Raw genomic sequence first — 23,097 nt, forward strand, 5'->3', positions numbered from 1 at the left:
TACAATTTATTTAATTTAATTATTAATAATACTTTTTATTATAATTATTCGATAAATATTTATTTGAACATTCAGTAAGAATTTTTATTTAAATTTTAAAATTTATTTTGCCTTGAATATTTTTTTCCGACAAAAAGACATTTACTGAGAATGCTGTTTAAATTTTAAAATTAAGACAATTATTTTATCTTGATTATGCTTTTTTTAAACAAATTAAATAAATAGTTTCAAAGTCGACAATTTTTTTATCTTTGCAACATAAAAAAATTCAAAAATATTTTTCATTTAATTGCATATAATTAAAAAATAAATAAAAAAAAATAATTAGACTGTACTACTGGTTGACTGGACACTAAAATTATTTTTTCTGTGTCATTAAATATTTTATAATTTGCAACCAACTATTTCCCGATTTATTTTTCATGGTAATTTTCAAGTTATACTCCTGAAAAAATTTCAACTCCCAAGTTAAAGTAAACAAAATAAACTATATCAATTATTGTGAAGTAAAATATTCTTTATAAATTGATCAACATGAAAAATATTTCTTTATTCTTATCGTTTGTAATGATAACAATAAATACGATTTTTTTTACTGACTGCCAATATGTTTGCCAAGATTCCGGTGCTCTAAAAGCTTGTAAGTTTTTTGATACATTGATGAGCATTGAGTTTATTGAAAATGCAAAGATAAAAGAAGATAAAATTTACACAAAGCCATTTATTGATATTTCAATGATTGCTCCATTCGCATTTAAATTTAGTGCGGTTAGTTTGACACTCGAATCTACAACGAAATTATTGAAATTAGCACCAGAGTCTTTTTATGGCTTGAAAGAATTGAAAAATTTAACTATTTATCCATGTTCAATTGAATTAGAAATTGATACTTTTAAATACACACCAAATCTTGAATTTTTGGAATTGATTCTTAGCCAAAATACAAAAACATTGTCAAACAAATTTAATAAGCTTGTAAATTTAAAAAGCCTAAAAATTTATGATGGATATTTGGAAACTATTGATGCTGACACATTTATTAGTAATGAAAAACTGTCATTGCTAGCACTGTCATCTTGTCAAATTCGAAAGATTAAGGTAATGTCTTTTTTTGCTTTAAGCAATCTTAAGACCTTAGATTTGTCAAATAATTCTTTGATGAAATTCGATCCTGGTGCATTTAAAGGCCTTTCCAATCTCGAAGTTTTAGATTTGAGTTATAATAATATTTACAGAATTGATGAAAATAGTTTTAAAGGACTTTTTAATATTAGCGATCTGATCATTTCTAATAACCACATTATAGAAATAAAGCCAAATTCATTTTATCATGTAAATATGAAAAATATAAATTTACAAAGTAACAGATTAAAAGTTATTAAAAAAGATGTATTTCATTTTATAAATACAAGTGAATCACGAAATATTGATTTGTCTAGAAATTTAATAAATCAAATTCATGATGGAGCTTTTTCTGGACTTCATTTGTATAAGCTTGACTTGTCGAATAACAAATTGTCGAGCATTAAATCTGAAATGTTTCAAGGAACTGAATCTATACATCATTTGAATCTTTTTTATAATAATTTTACTACTAAAAAATGTTTTAGTAGATACAACATTGATAAAGTTTCGATTAACTGTGAACGAGATGGAGAAGAAGAAGAAAAATAAAAAATCGTTAATATGAAATTAATTGGAAAATCATTTTTTATCAACTTTGATCATTAAGCAAACTACAATTTGAAAAATGAAAATAATTTAATCGTATAAATTCTATTCAATGTAAAAGAAAATCATTCATATTAAAATAATAATAAATAAATTAAAATGATAATAAAAATTGTAAATTCATTGTTTTTAATTATCCATATTTTGTATTTAAAAAATAAAAATTAACATACAATTATTTCTAATGATTATTAAATATTTAAATCAAACTAATTTCCTCTCTTATTAAAAATCAGCTAAATTAAATTTAAAATAATTTGCTTTTAATTTTAAATAAAAATTTTAAAACCTAAAAACAGTGAGTTATATTTATTCAATAAATAAATATCTTTTTGTATTTAAAAATAAAAAAAAAACCATAAAAATTCCTTAGATAAAAATATATTATTCAATTTAAAAAAATAAAATAAAATTTTGCATTTATATAAAAAAAAACGACAATTTTTTAAATAAAAAAATATTTCTGCATTTAAAAATACAATAACAATAAAAGACATGATAAATAATAATTATTATCATTGACATAAACATAAAAAAAAAAAAAAATTATATAGCTGCGCGATTTTACATTGCGTTTTGCATTGTGCACGCATGATAGTAATTTATATATACTCTCTCTCTTTTTACTACAATGAACGCGAATAGTGTAGTCGATTCGAAGCGCGAATCAATAACGGTATATAATATTCTGGTGGAAAGAAACGTAAAGAGCAAAACGGCTTTGGCATGTGACTACTCCCAGTTTGGTATTCAACACGTTCAGCACTCTTCAGGCTCTTCAGTATCATCTCAACCTTCGAGCAAATATCAGCAACAAAAAATACATCATTCACTTTAAAATAAATCTCAATTTATCACATGGGTATGTTAATTTTCAATTATCAATCATTTATAACTCAAATTTATTTATTAAAAAATTTTTCTATTTTTATTTTCAAGTGAAAATAAATTTTTCCTACATCTTTATTTTGTAAAAAAAAAAATAGTAATAAAGTTTTAGAAATTATTCGCAAATCTACTGGTATAAAGAGAAATTTATCGTGAATTTTTATCAGCTTGTTGATTAAACGTGAAATAAAAGGTAAAAAAAAAAAAATGTAAGATAAAAAAAAATATATTTTCTTTTGTATCTTGAATAATCACAAAGTCAATATGCGTGTAGTAGTTTTATTTTTATTTTTTTATATTCCGTTGGTTTTTATTTCAGGCCACACAAAACTTAACGCTTCGTTTAATCATTTCATCATGATAATTAACATCTCTATTTTAATTTAGTATGTCTAAAATTGACTCGTTTAAATACCTGAAAAAAAAACAGAAAAACATGTTAATATTTATCACAAGTGATTAAAAAATCATCAAGTTGAAATTTTATATTTAAAAAAAAATACAACATTTTGTTTGAATCATTATTAATTTATTTTACAGATAGAATACGTCTTGGCTATGTATCAGCACTGGCAATTGGTGCTGGAACAGCAGCATTTTTTGCCTGGTGGTGGTTATCAAAAAATAAAAAGCCAAAATTACCAAAAACATGGAGAAAAGTTGGTGAATTAAGTGATATATTTGTATTTCCAGTAAAATCACTTGGCTGTGTAAAAGAAAATGCAATTGAATGTACAAAACTTGGTCTAAAATTAGGATGGCTTCGTGATAGAACTCTCATGGTCATTGACCTTGATGGTAACTTTGTAACTGGTAGACAAAAACCAAGAATGGTCCAGGTAATTCATTAAGAAAAATACAATATTATCATCAACACTTTTATAAATATAAAATATATTTTTTTAAGATAACACCAAGTATTGCTGGATCAGTATTAACACTTGCTGCACCAGGAATGATGACAGTAAGTGTTGATTTATCAAATATTGGAAAAACATTTAGAGCTGCTGTTTGGGGACAACCAGTACCAGCAGCTGATTGTGGAGAAGAAATTGCAAGATGGTTATCACGTTTTTTATTACAAGAAGATACTGGACTTAGACTTGTTTATTATCCACTTGATCAACCATCACGTGATGTAAGAACAGTTAATTTAGGATTTCCATTAATGGAAAATGTCGACTCTGTAAGTTTTAAATTAAATAAATATTTAAAAAACAAGTTTAAATCATTTTTTTTTTTATACTTCAGGGAGCTTATCCAGATGCTACAGCTTATACACTGATGAATGAAGCATCAATTGCTGAATTAAATACAAGAATTGAAGATTCAGTAACACCATTACAATTTCGTCCAAATTTTGTTGTAAAAGGTGCTGAACCACTTGAAGAAGACACCTGGGATTGGATTAAAATTGGTTCAGTTGTATTTAGAAATGTTAAACCATGTACTAGATGTATTTTCACAACAATTAGTCCAGAAACTGGTACAAAACATCCAAAAACTGAACCTTTAAAGACTCTGAGAAAGTATGTGTTAATTTAATTATGTTAAATATTAAATAGTAATTATTATTAATCAAATTTTGCAGCTATAGACTTGTTGATGATCCTGTTTATCGTAAATTCACCAAAGACAGCCCAGTGATGGGTGTTCATTTGGGTCTCAAGGGTCCAAATGGTATTGTACGACTTGGTGATCCAGTTTACATTGGTCTTGATGATAATCATGACAATAAAAAATTAATATCACCACCATAGCTAAGGCGTTGGGACTCTTGTGAATGCATTTGTCCTGATCAATCATCAAACAATCAATCAAACAACGACAACAATTAAAAATAATTTTAAAAAATTAATATTTAACTATTTTTAAATATTTTTTTTACTGTACTTAATTAATTAGTTAAATAAGGAAAAATATTACAAGCTTATTTATTTTTATAATCAATTTTTGATATGATAAGAAAACTACTTGTCTGTTTATACTTTTTATCTGTCAACAGATACACCGAGGTCATAATTTAAAATTTCTATCAAACAAAATTATATAATTTATATAAATTTCTATATCCTCAAGTATTTTACATTAATAATTTTTAATTTCAATTTAGTTGTTTATTTTATTTCTTAATTTATACTCAATACTTTATAAGAATTAAAAATTGATTTATAATTTTTATTTGTATCAAGAAAGATAGTAATGATTGACGTCATCAAATAAATCATCATGATCTAGATAGTAATCACAGTCACGTGGTTAAATTGCTGACAGTAAATATGATTTTAGTCTCTTCTCAACTTCCAAACAAACATCAACGATTATATTGCCTTAACATTTCTATATTTAAAATTAAACATGGGTATGTTATTAAATATCATTCAACTGCTTGTAATTAATTTTAATAAACTGTAATTTAATTTTATGACTTTTAAATGTTGAATTAAATTTTTTACTATGTTTAAATAATATTTATTAATTTTTTCTTAACCTAGTTTATTGTTTATTGAATAAATTATAGTATAATAAAATTTTTTTTACAGTTAAAATATGTTTTAAAATGATATCTGTATTGGCAATTGGTACTGGAACAACATTACTATTAGCCTGGTATTATTTATCAAAAAATAAAAAACAAAAACCACCTAAAAAATGGCATAAAGTTGGTGAATTATCAGGTCTTTATATATTCCCAGTTAAATCATTCAGTTTTATACAAGAAAATTCACTGGAATGTACTCAGCTTGGTTTAAAATCTGGCTGGCTTCGTGATCGAACACTCATGGTTATAGATCATGATAAAAAATTTCTAACACTTCGTCAGCATCCAAAAATGGTTCATGTAATTATCCAGCTCAATAAAAAACAACTCTACTTGTTATTGAAATAATTTTTGATATTTATTTTCTAGATAAAACCAAGTGTAACTGATACAACTTTGACTCTAGCTGCTCCAGGAATGACATCAATCAGTATTGATTTATCAAACGTTGGTAAAATATTTAACACACTGATTTATGGTCAACAAGTACCAGCAAGTGATTGTGGTAATGAAGTAGCTAAATGGCTATCAAATTATTTACTCCAGGAAGAGAGTGGACTACGACTTGTTTATTATCCACTTGATGAACCGTATCGTGACATCAGCAGTTCATTAAAAGTATTTCCGTTATTAAAGAATGAACATGCTGTAAGTGTAAATATTATTTATAAAATATTTAACAAGTTGCATTTAATAATTCTTTATTTTTCATACAACAGGGTGCATATGGTGATGAATCATCATACTCACTTCTTAATGAATCTTCATTGGCACATTTAAACACTCGTCTTGATGAGCCAATAACTGCTGACCAATTGAGAATGAATTTTATTGTCAAAGGTGCTGAGCCACATGACGAGGACAATTGGGACTGGATTAAAATTGGTGATGTTACATTTAGAAATATTAGACCTTGTACCAGGTGTGCTGTTACAACTGTCGATCCAAAAACTGCAACTAAACATCCAAACTTTGAACCTGTCAAGACACTCAGAAAGTTTGTATTAATTTTTTTCTGTTGAACATTAAAACAACTAGTTTAATAACTAATTGGAATTTTTTTTGGTGTTAGATATCGTAGTCCAGATGATCCAGATGTTCGTAAATTCGTCAAAGGCAGTCCTGTTATGGGCATTCATTTGGGACTGATGGGAACAAATGGATTTGTCAAAATAAATGATCCAGTTTATGTTGGAATTAATGGTGATTAATTTAACAAATAAATAGTCTTTTTTTTTTTTTTCTTTTTTCTTATTTTAATAACATTTATTTACACTACAAAATAATTGGGAAGTTTAACGTAAAATTGATGGATATACATTTTTCTAAATCATCACTTTGTTTTTTTTATAAAAAAAATATATATATTTATTCAAAGTAACATATGAGATATATAATTTAATTGATTATGTAAATAAAATTTAAGAAATTTATTTCGTTTTGTAGGGGTTATTATTTAACGTACTTGTATAGAGGCAGTGGAGGCATTTCGAGCCAATAAGACCCTGGCAATATATTTACAAGTTAAATTTCACATAACACACAATGATGTCATTATCATCATTATCATCATCATCATCATCAACTATATTCTATCTAAAAAAACAAGGCATTGAATAATTTTTCATTTAAATTAAAATCGTTGTCATGAATTTAAATGATCACTATGATTTTCACAATTTACGAGTCTTCACGCTCGGTCAGTTGTTTAACAAATAAAATGAAAGTCAAAATAAAAAATATATTTAAAAAAAAAAAAAACAAAATAGAAAATAATAAAATGATTATTCAAAAAATATAAAATATTTTTTAAAATTAACAAATCGAGTGTGAAGTGGAGATCAAGATAAAACTAAATTACAAAAAAATAATAAAAATAATAATTCAACATTTTTTTCTTTTTTAACAAATTTAAAAAATAGATCCCGGGAACAAAGGACGAACAAAATTATAAATTATTTATATTGTTGTTGTTTAGCTTTTAATTTTTTTTGTCGTCAAAACGTCGTACCCGCGATCCATGTAGATCATTTCCATGTTAAATCAATTTAATCACTTCAAATAATTGATGTGATCAATCGTGCCTTGAAGTTGACAATTCTTTCGCTAGTCGCTGCCAAACGCTGTAATTAAAAACGAACCAATTATTAAACTGTTTTTTCTACAAATAAATTTAAATTAATAATTTTTTAAACCAAATATCTCATGAGTCTTCAAACTTTCCAACAATTATTGCGTTTTATCGACCTCATTAATTATTTAACTTTAATGAGAAAAATAAAATACTACTTTTGGTACAATACTTAATTACAGCGAGTAATTAACTCGTAAGAATAAAAACAACTTACAACTATTTTTAATTTGAATTTTAAATTAAAAAATATATATCTATTAATTATTTATATATTTTTTTTTCAATGAATATAATTATTATGATTACTTTGTGTATTATCAAGTAATTATATTTGACTTTACGTGCAGTAACTGGACACTCTAATTCATTAAATTCCACAAATAATTGTGTAACAAATTCTAGAATAAATATATTTTTTTATTTTTAATTTATCGCCTGACTTTGCACTGACAGAATTAGAGAAAGTCGTGCATACAACATTTTTCCTTTCCATCAGTATGACCAGCCTACAATTATGCAATAATAAATATGGATTTTTTTTTTTTTTATCATCAATAAGTAAACGTTCGAGTGACACATTTAATAATTATACTTTTAAAATTTAAATTACAAATTATTATTAAATAACTATTTTTTTTTTTTTTAGTAAAAAAATTATTAATTTTTTTGTAATTGGTTTGAGTTGTTGGTAATTTTTTTAAAATCCCTGAGGGTGAATTTACTTTTCAATTGAATGAGATTAGACCCAGTTGCACCAGTATTAAATATTCGTTTGATAAATCATGAAGGATATTTAATTTTTACCTGGCAAACAATTTAATTTGCTCGATAAATTTATGATAAATTAAAAAATTAATTGTTTGTATTTGAGTTTATTAAATTGTAATTATTTTTTAAATAATTATTTTGATATTTTATAATGATTTAATTGTCAAGTTGATGCTAGTTCATATTGATATGACTTACCAGAATGAGATCTTGAAGTAAATTTGAAATTCCACGATTAGCAATAACTAAAAGTCTTGTAACTGGTCCAGGTACAGCTTCTTGAGTTGCATCACTACCTTTAGCTTGTGAATCAGAACCAGCTGATGCTGATGCAGCACCAGCACCACCACCACCACCACTACTAGTACCTGCTGATCCACTACCCGCAACAAGCTGTAAATATGTTTTTCATAAAATTATTATATAAGTTTAATACCAAATTATTAATTTCTATACATTTTTTTTTTTATATATATATATCAACATACTCCATATGCCAAAATATATATAAAAAAAAAAAAAATAAAAGTGTGTGATGTGAGGGCACAAGGCTACCAAGGGATTGACGAAAAATAGTTAAACGACAAAAAAAAATAATAATAAAAAATGCAGCATAGAATAAATTAAAGATCAAAAAAATTAACAACAATTAAAAAAATAAAATAATTTCTTCGGCAATCCCGTTGCATCCAGTCCCCCTTGATCCTGCCGCAACATATCGCAGGATCCATTTTCAACGTGCTCTTTCTACCTATCAATTACTTGCGTGCTCATTAATTATAAATATTTTTTAAATTTATATATTTATTGTAATAATTTAAAAAAAAAAAATGAATAATAAAAATGTGCTTCACTACGATGATAAACAAATTAAACAATTAAAAACAACGCTGACAATTTTACTACTCAACAACAAATACGGTGCTAGGATATTTTTTTTTTTTTTTTTGATTTTACTTTTTTACATAACAATATTTGTGAGCTCGTTCGTCCTGGCTGTACAGTATCGATGTGCAATAATTTAACAATAATTATTAATTAATTTTTTTTTATATCAGGTCACACGATGGTCGTCAGGATCTTCGGTTGGACGGCGCTTTGGATGGGACGCGATTGCGGGAAGTTTTTTTTTTATTTAAAATCAAAGAAACCCAGAAACAATAATTATATCATCAAAGCATTCAATTTTTCTGTCATCATGCACAATTAATATGACAATTTAAAAAACAATATTAAACAATGAATTTTATTATAATTTATAAAAAATATAATTTACATTTTCAAGTTAGATATTTAATTAACAAAAAATAGTTTAAAAAATAAAATCATTATTTGTTAAGCACGATGTTAATTAACAAGTAGTTATTTAAATTTAAAAAAAAAATTAACAAAGCATAGAGGCATTGGTGCAAAACTCATGTGATAATTAAAAAAAAAAAAAAATTATTAATATTTATGACTTAGCAGAGGGTGCGAGTAATAATTATTAAAAAATGACGCAAATGATTTACTAAAACAAAGAAGCCATAATGAAAAATTAAAAAAATTAAAAAATTAAATATTACAATATTTAATTTATAATTTATTTAAACAATTTTCATGTCTTTGTTTTAAAAAAAAGAAAAAAAAATTAATTAAAAAATGAAGCAAGCAAGTGGATGAGTGATTGTGGTGGTTGTTGGTATTGTTTGTTATAGAAAAAACGAAACAAAAAATAAAAACAATAGAAAAAATAAAAAAAAACAAATATATATAATAATATGTAAATAATTGTTAAATTGTTTTTTTTTTTTTTTTCATTGTCGGAAGGAATGGCGTACCGATGGTTGCGTACCAGCTCCGGGCACAGGGGCGGCTGGGGCGGGGGCGGCTGCGGGTACAGCTGCGGGGACTCCGGTAGATGAGGACATTGGGGTCGGGCCTAGGTCACGCGAAGCACTTAGACCTAGACCGAGGCTTTGCGTGCCCGCCACCACACGATAAACCGTCCCTGCCGCTCTTGCCGCCCCGTCGGCTGCTTGCTAAGTAGAAACAATTTTGTAATTGTTTTTTTTTTTTATTTATTTCTAATTATAAATTAACAATTTTTATATTTTTCTCATCTATTCTACATAATAATAATTATTAAAATTAAAAATAGCACTCGTTTTTTTTTTTTTATCTATAAAACTTAAAAAATTTAAATTTATTATTTGCTGAAATATGAAAATTTATATTTATCTGAAAATTAATTTTCTTCTTTTTCCATTTCATTGGCACGTTGATAATGAATTTTTTAATTAATTTGTTAAGATGTTTTTTTGGATTGTTTAAAGTTTACTTACCCTTATGATGTCAAATAAAAAGTTTCCAGATCCACCTCCACTTCCACTACCACCACCAGCACCACCACCATTATTTCCTCCAAAACTCAAAAATCGCTTGTTCCTGTTGTCGTCCTCGCTGACTTCCACGTCGTCCAATGGTGCCAATGGTTCCAATGCTTCGTTTGCTGAATCCTCGAATTGTACTCTCACCTCGTTGTTCTCTGATCCAGCTGCCTCGTTGTTCGCTTCCTGTTGTACTTGATTCTCCGTTTCTGGATTTATATTCTGTAATTATATTTACATTTAAAATCATCAATTACTTTGCAGATAATTATTGTAAATTAATTATTTAAATAATGATGATGCAGCATCAAGACAGATTAAGTTCTAGAAGAAAAATTTACTAATTTATTTGTACATTAATATTTCCGGTTCACGCGGATTTAAATAACGTTGATAAATTTTTGAAAAAAAAAAACCGAAATAAATATAAAGCTATTTATGAAACGTCGTTATTGTGTTTATTTTTTTTTTTAAACGACGTTGAAAAATGTCAGATGTAATGAGTGCATTTGTTTTCAACATTCTCAGTATTTTAATTTTTAATTTTTGATTGATGATTGATGGGTTTATTTAGTGACAGAAGAGAGAGGTGATGACAACCTGTCACCAGTCATGTGGGCGCGGTTTTGTTAGACGATTTTTGATTTCAACCAAACGTATTTGACCTTGATTGAATCCATCATTATGTACCGGAGCTAATGTCGTTGTTGTTGTTGTAGATGTAGATGACGTTGATGATGATGTCTTTGATTGATCATCAGTTGTTATCTCTGTACCAGTTTTACTGTCATTTGTTGTTGTTGTTGTTGCTGTTGTTGTTGTTGTTTTGCCAGTTGATATGTCATTTGTTATTGATAAATCCTCATCTTCATCGTCATCATCATCATCAAATGATGGCAATGGTACTGTTACTGTTTCACCACTACCACCACCATTATTTCTAACACCACCATCATTTTTATTTTTCATGTTTCTTTGAGCACCAAGTGCACCACGTAAAACTGCTGGACCCAATGCTTTGATCACTTCACCAACAATCTTGTTGACTTTATCCTCAATCATCTACAAATTTATTATGTTATCTATCTATTTTTATTTTTTTTATATTTTTGATTGTTAACTTAGTCTTCTCAATTTATTAATTAAAAAAAAAAACTTCTTATCTGTTTTTAAATAATTTTAATTATATTAATTTGTAATTTATTTTTTTTAATATTAAAATTGATTAAATTATTATTTTAGTTGAATGGAAATTTAATATTTAATTTACTACTTTGTGGTTGAATTTTATTTAATGATTTGTTAAAATATAAAAATTTTAAATCAAGTACTTGTTGAGTTATGGATGTTTTTTTTTTTATTTATTTATTTTTACAACTGTAATAATTTTTATAACCATAGAGAAATTATTTCGAATCGGTGGATTTTATATTTTTCTTAAAGAACAATTTAATAACTTTATTACTTGTAAATAAATAAATTATTTTTCTATTTAATTCTCTAGTTGTTTTTTTTTTTTATACAGAAAGAAATTTATTTTTTGTATATCAAGTTCCGCTTTTGTAATTTCAAGTCGCATCACAGGAGATATTTTAATACGGAAATATATATTTACGATGCCCTTCCTGGCTTTCATGAATATGTGATTTGTATCTTATAAAAAACTTGCGTGATAGAAAAATATTTAAACTCAATATGTTGATTACATTTAACAGCACATTTAACATGTAATTTACAATTTGAATTGTAACAATCCCACTGTACCAAAATTAATAAACAAAATAAAACAAAAAAAAGTATTTAAAATTATCAATAACAAATTAACAAACAAATGAAAATATTTTTAAAAAAATTGTCTCTTCTCGTAGCTTAAAACTTTCACGTGCGGAATGCTGGTCACGCGTGTCTCGAGTATATTTTTATTTAATTTTTTTTTTAATTCTCAGTATCTGTCTTCTTCCTATATTAATATTCATTTCTAAAAAAATTTTATTATCATTATTATATTGGATATTGTTAGGCTAATATTTGTAGTATATTTATTTAATTTTAAAATAATAATTCACAGTTGAGTTGGTGTTTATTTAGTATGACAAACCTTTGATACTTGAGGAAATAATTGACGAAGTATGCCAATAGTTCTTTTACTTCTTTGAGCTGTGTCGTTGTCACTTTCGACCATGACTAAGCGGTCTAATACCTGAAATAATTAACAAACAATCAATTAAAAATATCCATCAAAAATTTCTTAAAATTATATTACCAATAAATTAAATATTAGCATTTAAATTACTTTTTTAAAAATAATCAATATCTCATTTTCTAATACAGGATATTGCATGAAATTATTTAAACAATAATGCTATTTAAAATATTCATGAAAATTTATTATAAACTTTCGATTAATGACAATTTGTTTTGTAACATTATCTCTAAACCATAAAACAATAATGCATTAATTTTTTTTTGCATTTTAATATAATAAATTGCAAGCAAAAGTGGTCGCATAATAATTTAAAATCATGATAAAATTGTATTTGAAATGTGTGACTAAGTTTTTGCATTGCTCAATGATTTTTATTCAACGGTCCACTTTCCCCTTGATATAAAAAAATAAAAAAAAAATATATAGTGCGGTCAGTTGACTGGACCGTGGATGACGAAATGATTTTATTTTTTATTAACCCTTCGTAATGTATTGATTAATTTGACAATTTTCGTAAATTATTTTGCAATGTTTTTTACATTTTTTTTTTTTTTTTTTTTCAATTAATCATTACTATTATTTTTGTAAAAATTTTATATATTTTTTTTTCTTTTCTCAGCTGAGGAACAGTGTGGTACTTTCCATCGAACTTCGATCGAGCGAAGAAAGTGTCCGGTTAGCAAGTTACTCAGACACAAGTGAAAGTAACTTAAAAACTTTGTTTAAATTTATTTTAATATTCACTATATAATATATGTATTTTTTATATTGCATGTCTAATTTTACACACATTATATTTCAATAATTTTTTATTGTTAAAAATGACAAACTTTAACGGTTTTATTGAAAATAAAAATGAAATTTTTTTTCAAATTATTTTACATGGTTTATTAAGCAACAGAAATAATTAAAATAAATAAAAAAAAAAAAAAATTATGACAATTGAATGTTGCATTTCCTCGTTAAATTAAATTTTATTTTTATTTTTTTTATTTCACACTTGTTGAGTCGCATTAACAGACATTTACCTAGTCTAATTATAATTTTTATTAGTCTTGTTGAATTTTATTATTATTTAAACTACTTTTGCAAAGGAAATATATAATTTTATATTAATTTTGATAAATGAAGATAATCCGTGTTTAAAACGCAATAGAAATGGACCTCGTGGTTGGATTCACTTTCCACAAGAGAGTTCAATGCTTGTGACTATCTCCATCTCGTAAATTTATTTAAAAAAAAATTTTTTTTTTCATATTTTTTATTATTAGGATCAAGGTTTTCAATGAACATTATCTAAATAATTTTTTATTTGTTATTAAAGATAAATAACCCGTATTATTATTTATCTATTTCAACTCACCTTTGATTGGAGTCCCTCATTTTCTGGTAATGGATTTGAACTGACTAGAGCAATCAGGCACATGGCCATGAAGATTGTCGTTGTGAACCTCATCATTTTGTCTGAATTACAAGACCAAGATGCTTCTAAAAAAAAAAAAAATCAAATCAATTATTTATCTTTGTTTAAAAGATGATTTGCTTTATTTTTCGGGCCAATTTTAAAGTAAGGGGCTGTGCCGGAAATTATTTGAAAGGATCAAAGATTACTCTGCGAAAAAAAAAATAAAAAAATATATAAAGAAAAAGGTGTTCACCTTTCTCGAGCACGAATTCATCAAGACTCACTTTCGTTAAAGAAGAATTGAAAGTTGTAAAAAAATTGCTCCATTGTATTCAAAAAAATTACTGTTATCAATTTTTATTATATTTTTTTTTATTTCTCTTTTTTTATTAACTTTTTAAATTTTATATTTTCGGAAAGATAAGTAATGAAATTGACAGAAATTTTGCAATTGAAAGTTATTTTTATTTACTGGGACAAGGAGGAATTTAATTTAATCGTACGTGTTTTATATGTGAATTGTAATTTTAATAGAAATAAAAAAATAATTTAATTTCTATACGCATTAAGCATGCTTGATTCCCCCCTCAATAAATACTTGTCCTCCATGTGTCTAATATAAAAATAATTCTCGGTCAATCACTTGAAAATTTGAGGTCAAAATTATTGTGAAAAAATTTAGTTTGTAAATCCTAGATGATACTTAACAGGTTGTGGATATAGTCCAAAATATTATCCTTCCCAAATCACAAAAATGAAATAAATAAATCACTAATCACAATTAATTTAGTGACAGAAATTAGTCAATTAATTTATTTTTTCTTCACTTGATTTTTCACTTGAGAAAAAGTATAAAAATTAATTAATCTTTTGATAATTTTTCCAGCTAATTTGTTGCAATTTTTTAATTATTTTGTTGATTAAAACTCACCACACACGTATATCCAAAAAAAAAAAAAAATTATTAAACTTAAACTTGAGGTAAAACTTGGAGCTTGTGTTGCCCCCTGCACTGTATCACTTTCTGTGACTGTTTGTTTGTGGCCGAGGTTTGTAAGCGGCTTTTATTAGCTGGTGGGGCAAAGTGAACCACCTCCATGAAACACTTGCCTTAAGATAGTTTAATACTCCTGGAAGGAGAATTTAATATATAAAAATCATTAAAATCATCTTATTATCAAAATAAATTACAAAATAAAAATATACTAATTCTAATAAAATTATACTAATGTTAAATTTAAAAAGAAATTAAAATTTTTCCTTTTTTTGGCTGTTGAAAAATTTTTTAAATTAAATTACCTTGACTTTTAATGATGTATCCTAAAAGATAATATCACAAACTTTAAATAAAAATATTTTTAATAAATTAAAAACTTGAAAAAAACAAAAATTAATTTTATTGATTATTTTTTTTTTTTTTTTCTATAATTAAAAATCAATTGGCAATAATGTCTCAATATTGCCAATTTTATATTTTACAATATGGCTTTAATTATTTATTACTTGTTCAATTTAAATTTCATTCTTGAATAATTAATAAATAAAAAAAAAAATCTCTAGATCGTGAAAATTGCTGAAGCATTTAAATGTTTTTTTAGAAAAAAAAAAAATTAATTTTCATTTAAATATATTATTATAAAATTGGCAAGTTGAATAATTATTATTAAACTGCAATGTTCAATTTAAAGCAGGTAATTATTTTAATGTCGTACGATGGTATGATCTTGATATTTAATTTGAAATGTGCTGGTATCATCAAGTGTCAAAGGTTTTTATTTCACAATAATCACATGAAGGACATGCTCAATGCTGTCAATGGAATTAGATAAAAAAATATATCATAAAAAATTAATTATCTATTTAAATATATTTTTTTTAAATTGTAACATTTATCGGAGTAATTTATATAAAGTGTCATCAATAAAAAAAATTAATAATATCAATTAATAAAATAACAAAATTTATTCAATTTCTTGTCCATTTAAATTTGAAATTAAATACTTGAAAAATTAATAAATAATTAAATAAATAAATGGTGAAATAAAAAAATATATGAACAAATAAATAAACAATAAAATAAATAATAATAATAAAATAAACATGTCATAAATCATATTTATTTCTCTACAATTTTCATTTTAACATCAATTTTTTTCCTTTTAAATTTCATCCACTAATATCATTTTAAAACTACATTTCTTCATTATTATTATTTCACATTTTATTAAACTTCAAATCAAAGTAAACGCTTTAAAATTTATTTATTTATTTAATTCAAGCATCAAATCATTGCGTGTTGTTCATTGGTCTTTCATAAATGTTATTAAACTTCAAGTACTTGAAATAATAAAAATAAAAAATGTATTACACATTTAGAGATGATTAAATTATTTAAATTTAGTTTATTTTGTAATAAAAATTATTGTAAAATATTCACAAGTGTCTCATCATGTGTTAATATCAACCTATTTACACAAAAAATATATAATTTTTTTTAAACATCAATGGGTCCAGGTTGAAGTCTAATACCGGATGTAGATTTTTAATTTTAAATGTTGATAAAACTTGAATCAATATTATTCATTCTCCGTGAATGTTGTTGACCTTGTTAGAAATTTTTTTTTTTTTTTGCATATTTTTATTATAAATATTTATAATCGAAACCTATTATTTATACAAATTAAAAGTTAATAATAATAACTGTTTAAAAATAAAATAATTATGTTATTATATGTCAATCATTTAAACACTTGAATTTTGTGAAATTTTTATTTATTTAATTTCATTTTTGATTGATTAAAAATGATTGAATTATCATTTTTTTTATATCGATTTTTAAATATTATTAATCATTATTTAATCGATATTACCGACATGTTGTATTTTTATTTTTTTTAGTTGAATGTTTTCATGATACCGTGGACATTCACCAGACGGAGACACCAAGCTTAATGACCCTATTTATTTATAATTTTAAATGACTATTTTAGCTTTAAATTAATTTAATAATAGAAAAATTAATTTTGAATTTTTATGGAAAATAATTAGGCAGTTTGATAGATTAATTAAACATTTATATGTTCAACATATTTTTGACCCAAATAATCAAAACACAACAGAAAGTGAATGTAATTTATTCATTTTATTTATTTTTTTTTATTTTTTATTATATTTATTTTAAAAAAATTATTTTTAATTCGCTCAACGTTTCACTTGAACCTCTGACTCTATAACTTCTTTTTTTTTCAACTTGATTTTATTATCTTTTCTTATTCAATATTTTTTTACGAATAATTTATGATGATTTAGAAATTTTTATAAAATTTCGATTATATATTAATTTTTTTTTCTATCATAAACCAATATTATTTGGTTCATTAGAATTGCGTAAGTAAAAATATAACAAACGCGGAAATATGATGATAAATTTTATAAGCATTTTCCACTATTTTTCGTAAACAATTCAAAAAATTTTTTGAATATAAAATTGATACCGTCTTTGATTAGATAATCAATTAAATAATTCGAAATAAAAAAAATTATTATTTTTAATCTTGAGAATAAATGAGAGCCAACCTTGCATTGTTATTAAAAATTTTCCCAGGTTATTGAAAAGTAAAACCTCATTGTTACATCGAAAATTGAGTAATAAAATTACAACAATATTATTTTTTTTTTTACCTGTCAAGTTGTAAGTACAATGTAAAAGTAAATTACACATTAAATGATGATTTAACATGACAGTTTAATGATGAAAATAAAACTAAAAAAAAAAAAAACCATATTGTTTAATTATTTAAATAAAAATAAAAAAAGTAAGGAAGTTATTGATTTTTATAATATTACATAAAAAATAGAGAATTAAATATACAAATAACAATAATTTTTAAAATAAGTGAAATGAAAATATTGATACGTAAATGAAAAACGTGTATTTATTTAAAATATAACAATAATATATAAATAATTTTGACTCACTCATGCGTTATTTTTGAATGACAGGAAGAACAATGGGGTTGTTATTATCCATTCCTAACGATATTTTTTCGATCCTATAAAGTCAACTGTTACCACCAAGACCTTCTGGTCATTGAAGAGTCTCGTTGTTGTTAACAGTGTCTATAGAAAAATAAATAAAATAAAAGTGAAATTAGCTTTCAATTAATTTTACAAGTATTTTTTTTTTAAATTTAAACTTTATTTAAATTTTATTCTTCAATAGATAATAATTAAATTCAAAATATCTATGAAATTTTATTTATTTAATTATTTTTTTATAATAAATTTAAATATGTCTGGTTGCAAGTATAAATTTTTACTAATAATAAGTGTATTAGGTATGTTGGAATTGACAAATGGCATACCAATGTTAAAAAAAAATAGCACAATCAACAGAAGAGATGGAAAATTTGTAGAGATAAAATTACCAGCACATAAAACAAGCCGTGATGATTTAATATTGTGGATTAAAAAAGCCATGGAATCAATGGCATCACGTGTTGACATAACACTTGAACCAAGCGACGATTTAAATTCAAAATTAAATTTAAATAACGACATTAAAATAGATAAATTTGATAAAAATATTATATTCAATGGAAATAATAATCCATGGTTATCAAATGAATTATATCCACAATTAATAAATGCAAATTCCTATTTACCATTATTTTTTGGTGAGCCAGGAATTAAATATGAAAATATAAAGCCAATTAATTATTTATATGATAGAAAAAATAATGATGCTATTAATGAACAAACAAAAATGAATTTAACAAGTGTTGATAGTAAAAAAATAGCAAATGAAAGTACAAAAATATTAACTTCATCGAAATATGATAATTCGATTCCATTTGAAGCATTCATAACAATAAGCCGTGAGCCGATTGTCAATCAAGAACAACAAGCATTACCATCAAAAATTGAAAATTCAAAAAAGCCAATTGAAGATAGTATTAATCAAAAAATAACAATTATAAATAATTCAAATAAACAGCAAAAAGATGAAGATAATTCTAAAAAACGTCAAATATCAACAATCGGTGAATTGTTGAATCAACTTGGAATATTTGGGAGACCAAGTGGTACAAACAAAACACCAGAAGCATCAACGTTAACTTCAATATTTTCTAGACCAACTAAAAAAAAAATTCGTGGTACAACTTCAAGGCCTTTTTCTCTTGAATTTGATGATGTAAGTTTCATTGATGATGATTGTTATGATACTGATGAAGTGATAAGTAATTTAAAATCAATTTTCCAATTGAATAGCATCATTTTATCTTCACTCAATTAACATATTCATTATTTTACTTTTTATTTTTAGTTGTTTTATGGTTTTTTTTTTTTTTCATGACAAGTATGTTGACCTCTTACTCAAGCAGGATCAAATGAGAAAGCTCCAGAAGGACTTTGTATAGCATAAATGAAGTTGCATAATTATATACAATCTCTAGTTTTTTATATCTTAATATGCATGTATGCTAAATTAATAATAATCAACTTCCCATTTTATTTTTTATTTTGTTAACTTGATATTTTTTTTTATAAATAAAATTATTTATGCAATATTTTTATACTTTGTACTCTAGTTAATTTATTTTTTTTTAATTTATTTTTAGCTTCCTGATATTCCAGATAGAAATGAAACATCACAGAGACAAGAATTTGATGATGAAGAGGAAGAAGAAGAGGTACTTGTTGTATTTTTAAATTAAATAACTCTTTTTAATGTCAATAAATTCTTTTTTTTAGCAAGGATCTCTTGGCTCAATTGCAGATCTTATACCACTTGCACTGCCGATCCTAGAAGACCTCAGCAATGTAATTATTTTATAAACTCAAAATCATTTTTTTTATGTTTAAAATATTAATTTTGCGTACTCAAATTTTAGCCAGAATCAGAGTCTGATTTGATAGAAGTTCTCGAGGCTGCGATTCCAATTATCCAAGGACTCTCAGACGTATGTTAAAATAAACAAAATCAATTACAAGATAGTAATAATTATTTAAAAAAAATATTTCAGGCTGATGGTGAAAATGGAGGAACACAAGAATTAATCAACATGATCGTTCCTGTAATTAAAAAAATTGTTGGGGTAAGTCTATGTCATTTTATTTTTATCCCAATATATTTCCTGATCAATCACCAATTTATATAAAATCACTAAATGTAAATTTTTTAATTCGCAGGGTAAAAATGGACAGGGGATTGATCTCAGTGCAATTGCAGCACCATTGTTTAATTTATTAGCTCCATTTATTGGACCATTATTAGCGCCAGTTATTGGTCCACTCATTCGTACAATATCTAATGTAATATTTTAAAATATAAATATACTTAACAAGCATAATAAATAGCAATAATAAATTTATAAATTAAATAATTTTAGCCATCACCAGAGGGTTCTTCTTTGGAATCATTAATCACTGCTGTTCTAGGACCACTTACAACGGTAATTAATCAAAATATTATCTACAATAAATTAAAAATAAAATTGCATAAATTTTTATTCAAACAAAAAAAATATTATTGCATGCATAATGCTTTTTAAAAATGATATTATATATATTTTTCTTTATAAATAAAATAGTGAAAGTATTGTGACATGCATCAATTATTTCTTTGGAATCATTGTTATTTTTTTTTTTTTGTTTTTATGTATTTTAAATTTATTTAAGCTTGATTAATAATATATATTTTTTCTATAGCCTCAAGAACCAAGTAAAATGTCACCATTGTCAATTGTCCTTGCTGGAACAACAGCAGCACTATTAAAGGTAATTAAAATTGTAAAATGATAATTATTAAAAATGATAAATAAATAAATAAATTGAATTTCAGGAATTAAAACTTGGACAACCAGGTGGTTCTGATTTGGGAGCACTTATATCAGCAATTTTAACTGGTGTTATATCTGGTACAAGTGCTGGACTGAGTGGTGGACTGAGTGGTGGATCAAGTGGTGATTCAAGTCATGGTGAACATGTTGGTAGTCATCAAGCATACAATCCTTACACAACTGTACGATTAACAAATTCATCAATCAATAAAAATATCCCATAAAAAATTGGGTAATAAAAATTTAACACTTGTTTATTTTTTTAGAATATACCATCACCAGTTGCATCATCAATTGTAAACTTTGGTTATGCTAATAGACCATCACCTGGACCTCCAGTTCATAGTCCTTTTTTTATTGTAAGTTAAATTTTAATTATTGAAATTTATTTATCAATTGATGCATAAATTAATAAGTAATTTTTTATTTAGCATCGACCAAATTATTCAGCTAGTACTGTTAATATTGGATCAACAATTCGACCAGAAACACCAAGACCAACTATTTATAATCATCATAATTATCATCAATCAACAACTCCACATCCACAAAAAATTCCATCACCAAAACCAATTATAAATAATCCAGTAATTTAGCTTTTTTTTTCATAAATTTTTCCTTTTTTTTATGGAGTAACTTTAATGATGTAAATATTTTCAGGGAAGTTTTCCAGATGCTTCAACTGATGTTCAACATGAACACGTACCGGTAAATAATAGTTTTTTGATAATTATTAATTTTAAAAATTATTAATTATTTTTATTTTTAGAATGCTGTTCCAGCACACACAGTTAATCCACTGGCTTTGATTGGTGACACAATCAAAGATGTTCTTGGTGCTGGTGGACAAATTGTGACAGCATTTATAAATGCAATTGTTGGTATTTTTGGTGGATCATCACAGTCTTGATACATTTTTAAATTTGAAAAAAAAACATTTGTTTATACGTTAAATAAAAATAGATGATTGATTGAATTTTTTTGTTTTTTGGTACCTGTTATGTATTGATGAATCCAGTTGTTAAATTAGCTATTATTTGTTGGACAAATTTCACTCTTTTTGCGTGATTATCGAGCTGGAAAATCCCATATATCACTGTCATTCGAAACAGTTGATGCGTAACCTTCCGGATATTAGAAATATTATATTTAAATTTATTTAAAATAAATAGTCGTTAATTAAAACAAATATTATTCAATTTGAAAAAATTATTATTATTTAATATTAAATTCTTCTTTTGACTTTCAATTCAATCTAAAATTGTCATGATATATTTTAATGATCCATTAACTTTCTCATAAAACATGCTAAATACTTTCGCAAAAATTAATTATAACTCATCTTTGTAAATTATTTTTACAATTGTTTTTAGCATAAATTTGTTATTTTTTATTGAAGAAAAAATCTTTTTTTTCTATATTTAATCTGATTGATCTTGTCAGACAAGTCTGCAATGACGAATGAATTATTTTTATGTCAACGGAAGTGAAACGAAGACATTCTTTTAATCTTCGCTATGGGCAATTGCATTTCCTGAATAGACAAGTTAATTTTACTATCATGAAATATATAAATTTAACTTGAAAAAAAAAATTTATTTGTCATGCTATTTACATCAAGATGATTATTCGAAAAATACATTTTGATAATATCTTATTTCTTTTTCATCATCATCAATGATATACAGAAAAAAAAAAAAAAACATTTCGATAAATAATGATAATTTCGAATGAAGAAAGTGTCGATCAAACTTGATGTTTCCAATATTTATCACGCAATATGTTTGTGTTTTTATAAACATTATATTTTTTCTACAGATTGATCATTAATTTATGAATCTTTGGATGATGTTGCTGTTAATTTTATTAATAAAAACACATGATTTTTTTTTTCATTTAAACATCTTTAAAATTTTTTTATTTCCTTTCGCTTACTATATTGCAATCCGGGTCATTGACACGCATCAGTTATGATCATAGCAACTATAATTTTATATTTAATAATTTTTTTTTTTTAGCATGTGTATGTGGGTTATTTGCAGGCATAAAATATTGCGATATCAAACTCGTAATAAACTGGAACAAGACACCTTCGACCGCAAGAAAAAATCACCATAATATTTAACACAATTACAAACGAATAAATAATTAATTTGTTTTTTTATTTTTCTTCCATTTATCTCAATAAACTTCTTCGCTATTTTTTTTTTTT

The 23,097-nt window shown here is 24.8% G+C and overlaps 4 protein-coding genes across 9 annotated transcripts; 3 read left to right on the top strand and 1 right to left on the bottom strand.

The window, feature by feature from the left end:
* Nucleotides 1–2,404: 2,404 nt before the first annotated feature.
* Nucleotides 2,405–5,085, top strand: LOC122856659 (mitochondrial amidoxime reducing component 2-like). The gene is made up of 5 exons (XM_044158408.1): nucleotides 2,405–2,593; nucleotides 3,160–3,458; nucleotides 3,527–3,805; nucleotides 3,871–4,148; nucleotides 4,211–5,085. Exons 1-5 carry the CDS (start codon nucleotides 2,590–2,592, stop codon nucleotides 4,377–4,379), a joined length of 1,029 nt encoding a protein of 342 aa, XP_044014343.1. The 5' UTR covers nucleotides 2,405–2,589; the 3' UTR covers nucleotides 4,380–5,085.
* On the top strand, nucleotides 4,878–6,942 carry LOC122856660 (mitochondrial amidoxime reducing component 2-like). Its single transcript, XM_044158409.1, has 5 exons — nucleotides 4,878–4,981; nucleotides 5,163–5,461; nucleotides 5,531–5,809; nucleotides 5,881–6,158; nucleotides 6,234–6,942. The coding sequence occupies exons 1-5, from the start codon at nucleotides 4,978–4,980 to the stop codon at nucleotides 6,370–6,372; spliced, it is 999 nt and encodes a 332-aa protein (XP_044014344.1). The 5' UTR covers nucleotides 4,878–4,977; the 3' UTR covers nucleotides 6,373–6,942.
* LOC122856657 (keratin, type I cytoskeletal 10-like) lies at nucleotides 6,774–15,099 on the bottom strand. 6 transcript variants are annotated; one of them, XM_044158402.1, is made up of 9 exons: nucleotides 14,975–15,088; nucleotides 14,752–14,881; nucleotides 14,002–14,126; nucleotides 12,531–12,632; nucleotides 11,123–11,494; nucleotides 10,388–10,654; nucleotides 9,884–10,084; nucleotides 8,262–8,456; nucleotides 6,774–7,284 (listed from the first exon to the last, which is right to left on the bottom strand). In XM_044158402.1, the coding sequence occupies exons 3-9, from the start codon at nucleotides 14,095–14,097 to the stop codon at nucleotides 7,219–7,221; spliced, it is 1,299 nt and encodes a 432-aa protein (XP_044014337.1). In that variant the 5' UTR covers nucleotides 14,098–14,126; nucleotides 14,752–14,881; nucleotides 14,975–15,088; the 3' UTR covers nucleotides 6,774–7,218. The 6 variants fall into 6 exon arrangements, with proteins under 6 accessions (XP_044014337.1, XP_044014336.1, XP_044014338.1 ...); XM_044158401.1 differs by lacking the exon at nucleotides 14,752–14,881 and having other exon boundaries at nucleotides 14,975–15,099; XM_044158403.1 differs by lacking the exons at nucleotides 14,752–14,881; nucleotides 14,975–15,088 and adding an exon at nucleotides 14,297–14,736.
* Nucleotides 15,100–18,783: 3,684 nt separating this feature from the next.
* On the top strand, nucleotides 18,784–22,010 carry LOC122856661. The gene is made up of 13 exons (XM_044158410.1): nucleotides 18,784–19,237; nucleotides 19,665–19,736; nucleotides 19,798–19,866; nucleotides 19,938–20,006; nucleotides 20,070–20,141; nucleotides 20,236–20,358; nucleotides 20,436–20,498; nucleotides 20,755–20,823; nucleotides 20,888–21,067; nucleotides 21,152–21,244; nucleotides 21,317–21,472; nucleotides 21,546–21,593; nucleotides 21,655–22,010. Exons 1-13 carry the CDS (start codon nucleotides 18,809–18,811, stop codon nucleotides 21,793–21,795), a joined length of 1,584 nt encoding a protein of 527 aa, XP_044014345.1. The 5' UTR covers nucleotides 18,784–18,808; the 3' UTR covers nucleotides 21,796–22,010.
* The last annotated feature ends 1,087 nt before the right edge of the window (nucleotides 22,011–23,097 follow it).

This window comes from Aphidius gifuensis, linkage group LG5 (genome assembly GCF_014905175.1).
Source record: "Aphidius gifuensis isolate YNYX2018 linkage group LG5, ASM1490517v1, whole genome shotgun sequence".
NCBI classification, from domain to species: Eukaryota; Metazoa; Arthropoda; class Insecta; order Hymenoptera; family Braconidae; genus Aphidius; species Aphidius gifuensis.

Coding starts and splice junctions, on each gene's coding strand:
- LOC122856659 (XM_044158408.1), top strand. Junction 3,459..3,526: donor AAAAACCAAGAATGGTCCAG/GTAATTCATTAA, acceptor TATTTTTTTAAG/ATAACACCAAGTATTGCTGG. Junction 3,806..3,870: donor TAATGGAAAATGTCGACTCT/GTAAGTTTTAAA, acceptor TTTATACTTCAG/GGAGCTTATCCAGATGCTAC.
- LOC122856657 (XM_044158401.1), bottom strand. CDS start 14,097: ATGATGAGGTTCACAACGACAATCTTCATGGCCATGTGCCTGATTGCT. Junction 12,633..14,001: donor ATGAGGGACTCCAATCAAAG/GTGAGTTGAAAT, acceptor TAATTATTTCAG/GTATTAGACCGCTTAGTCAT. Junction 10,655..11,122: donor CAACAACGACATTAGCTCCG/GTACATAATGAT, acceptor ATATAATTACAG/AATATAAATCCAGAAACGGA.
- LOC122856661 (XM_044158410.1), top strand. CDS start 18,809: ATGAATTTAACAAGTGTTGATAGTAAAAAAATAGCAAATGAAAGTACA. Junction 19,238..19,664: donor TTTCTCTTGAATTTGATGAT/GTAAGTTTCATT, acceptor ATTTATTTTTAG/CTTCCTGATATTCCAGATAG. Junction 21,473..21,545: donor AACCAATTATAAATAATCCA/GTAATTTAGCTT, acceptor AAATATTTTCAG/GGAAGTTTTCCAGATGCTTC.
- LOC122856660 (XM_044158409.1), top strand. Junction 5,810..5,880: donor TATTAAAGAATGAACATGCT/GTAAGTGTAAAT, acceptor TTCATACAACAG/GGTGCATATGGTGATGAATC. Junction 6,159..6,233: donor CCTGTCAAGACACTCAGAAA/GTTTGTATTAAT, acceptor TTTTGGTGTTAG/ATATCGTAGTCCAGATGATC.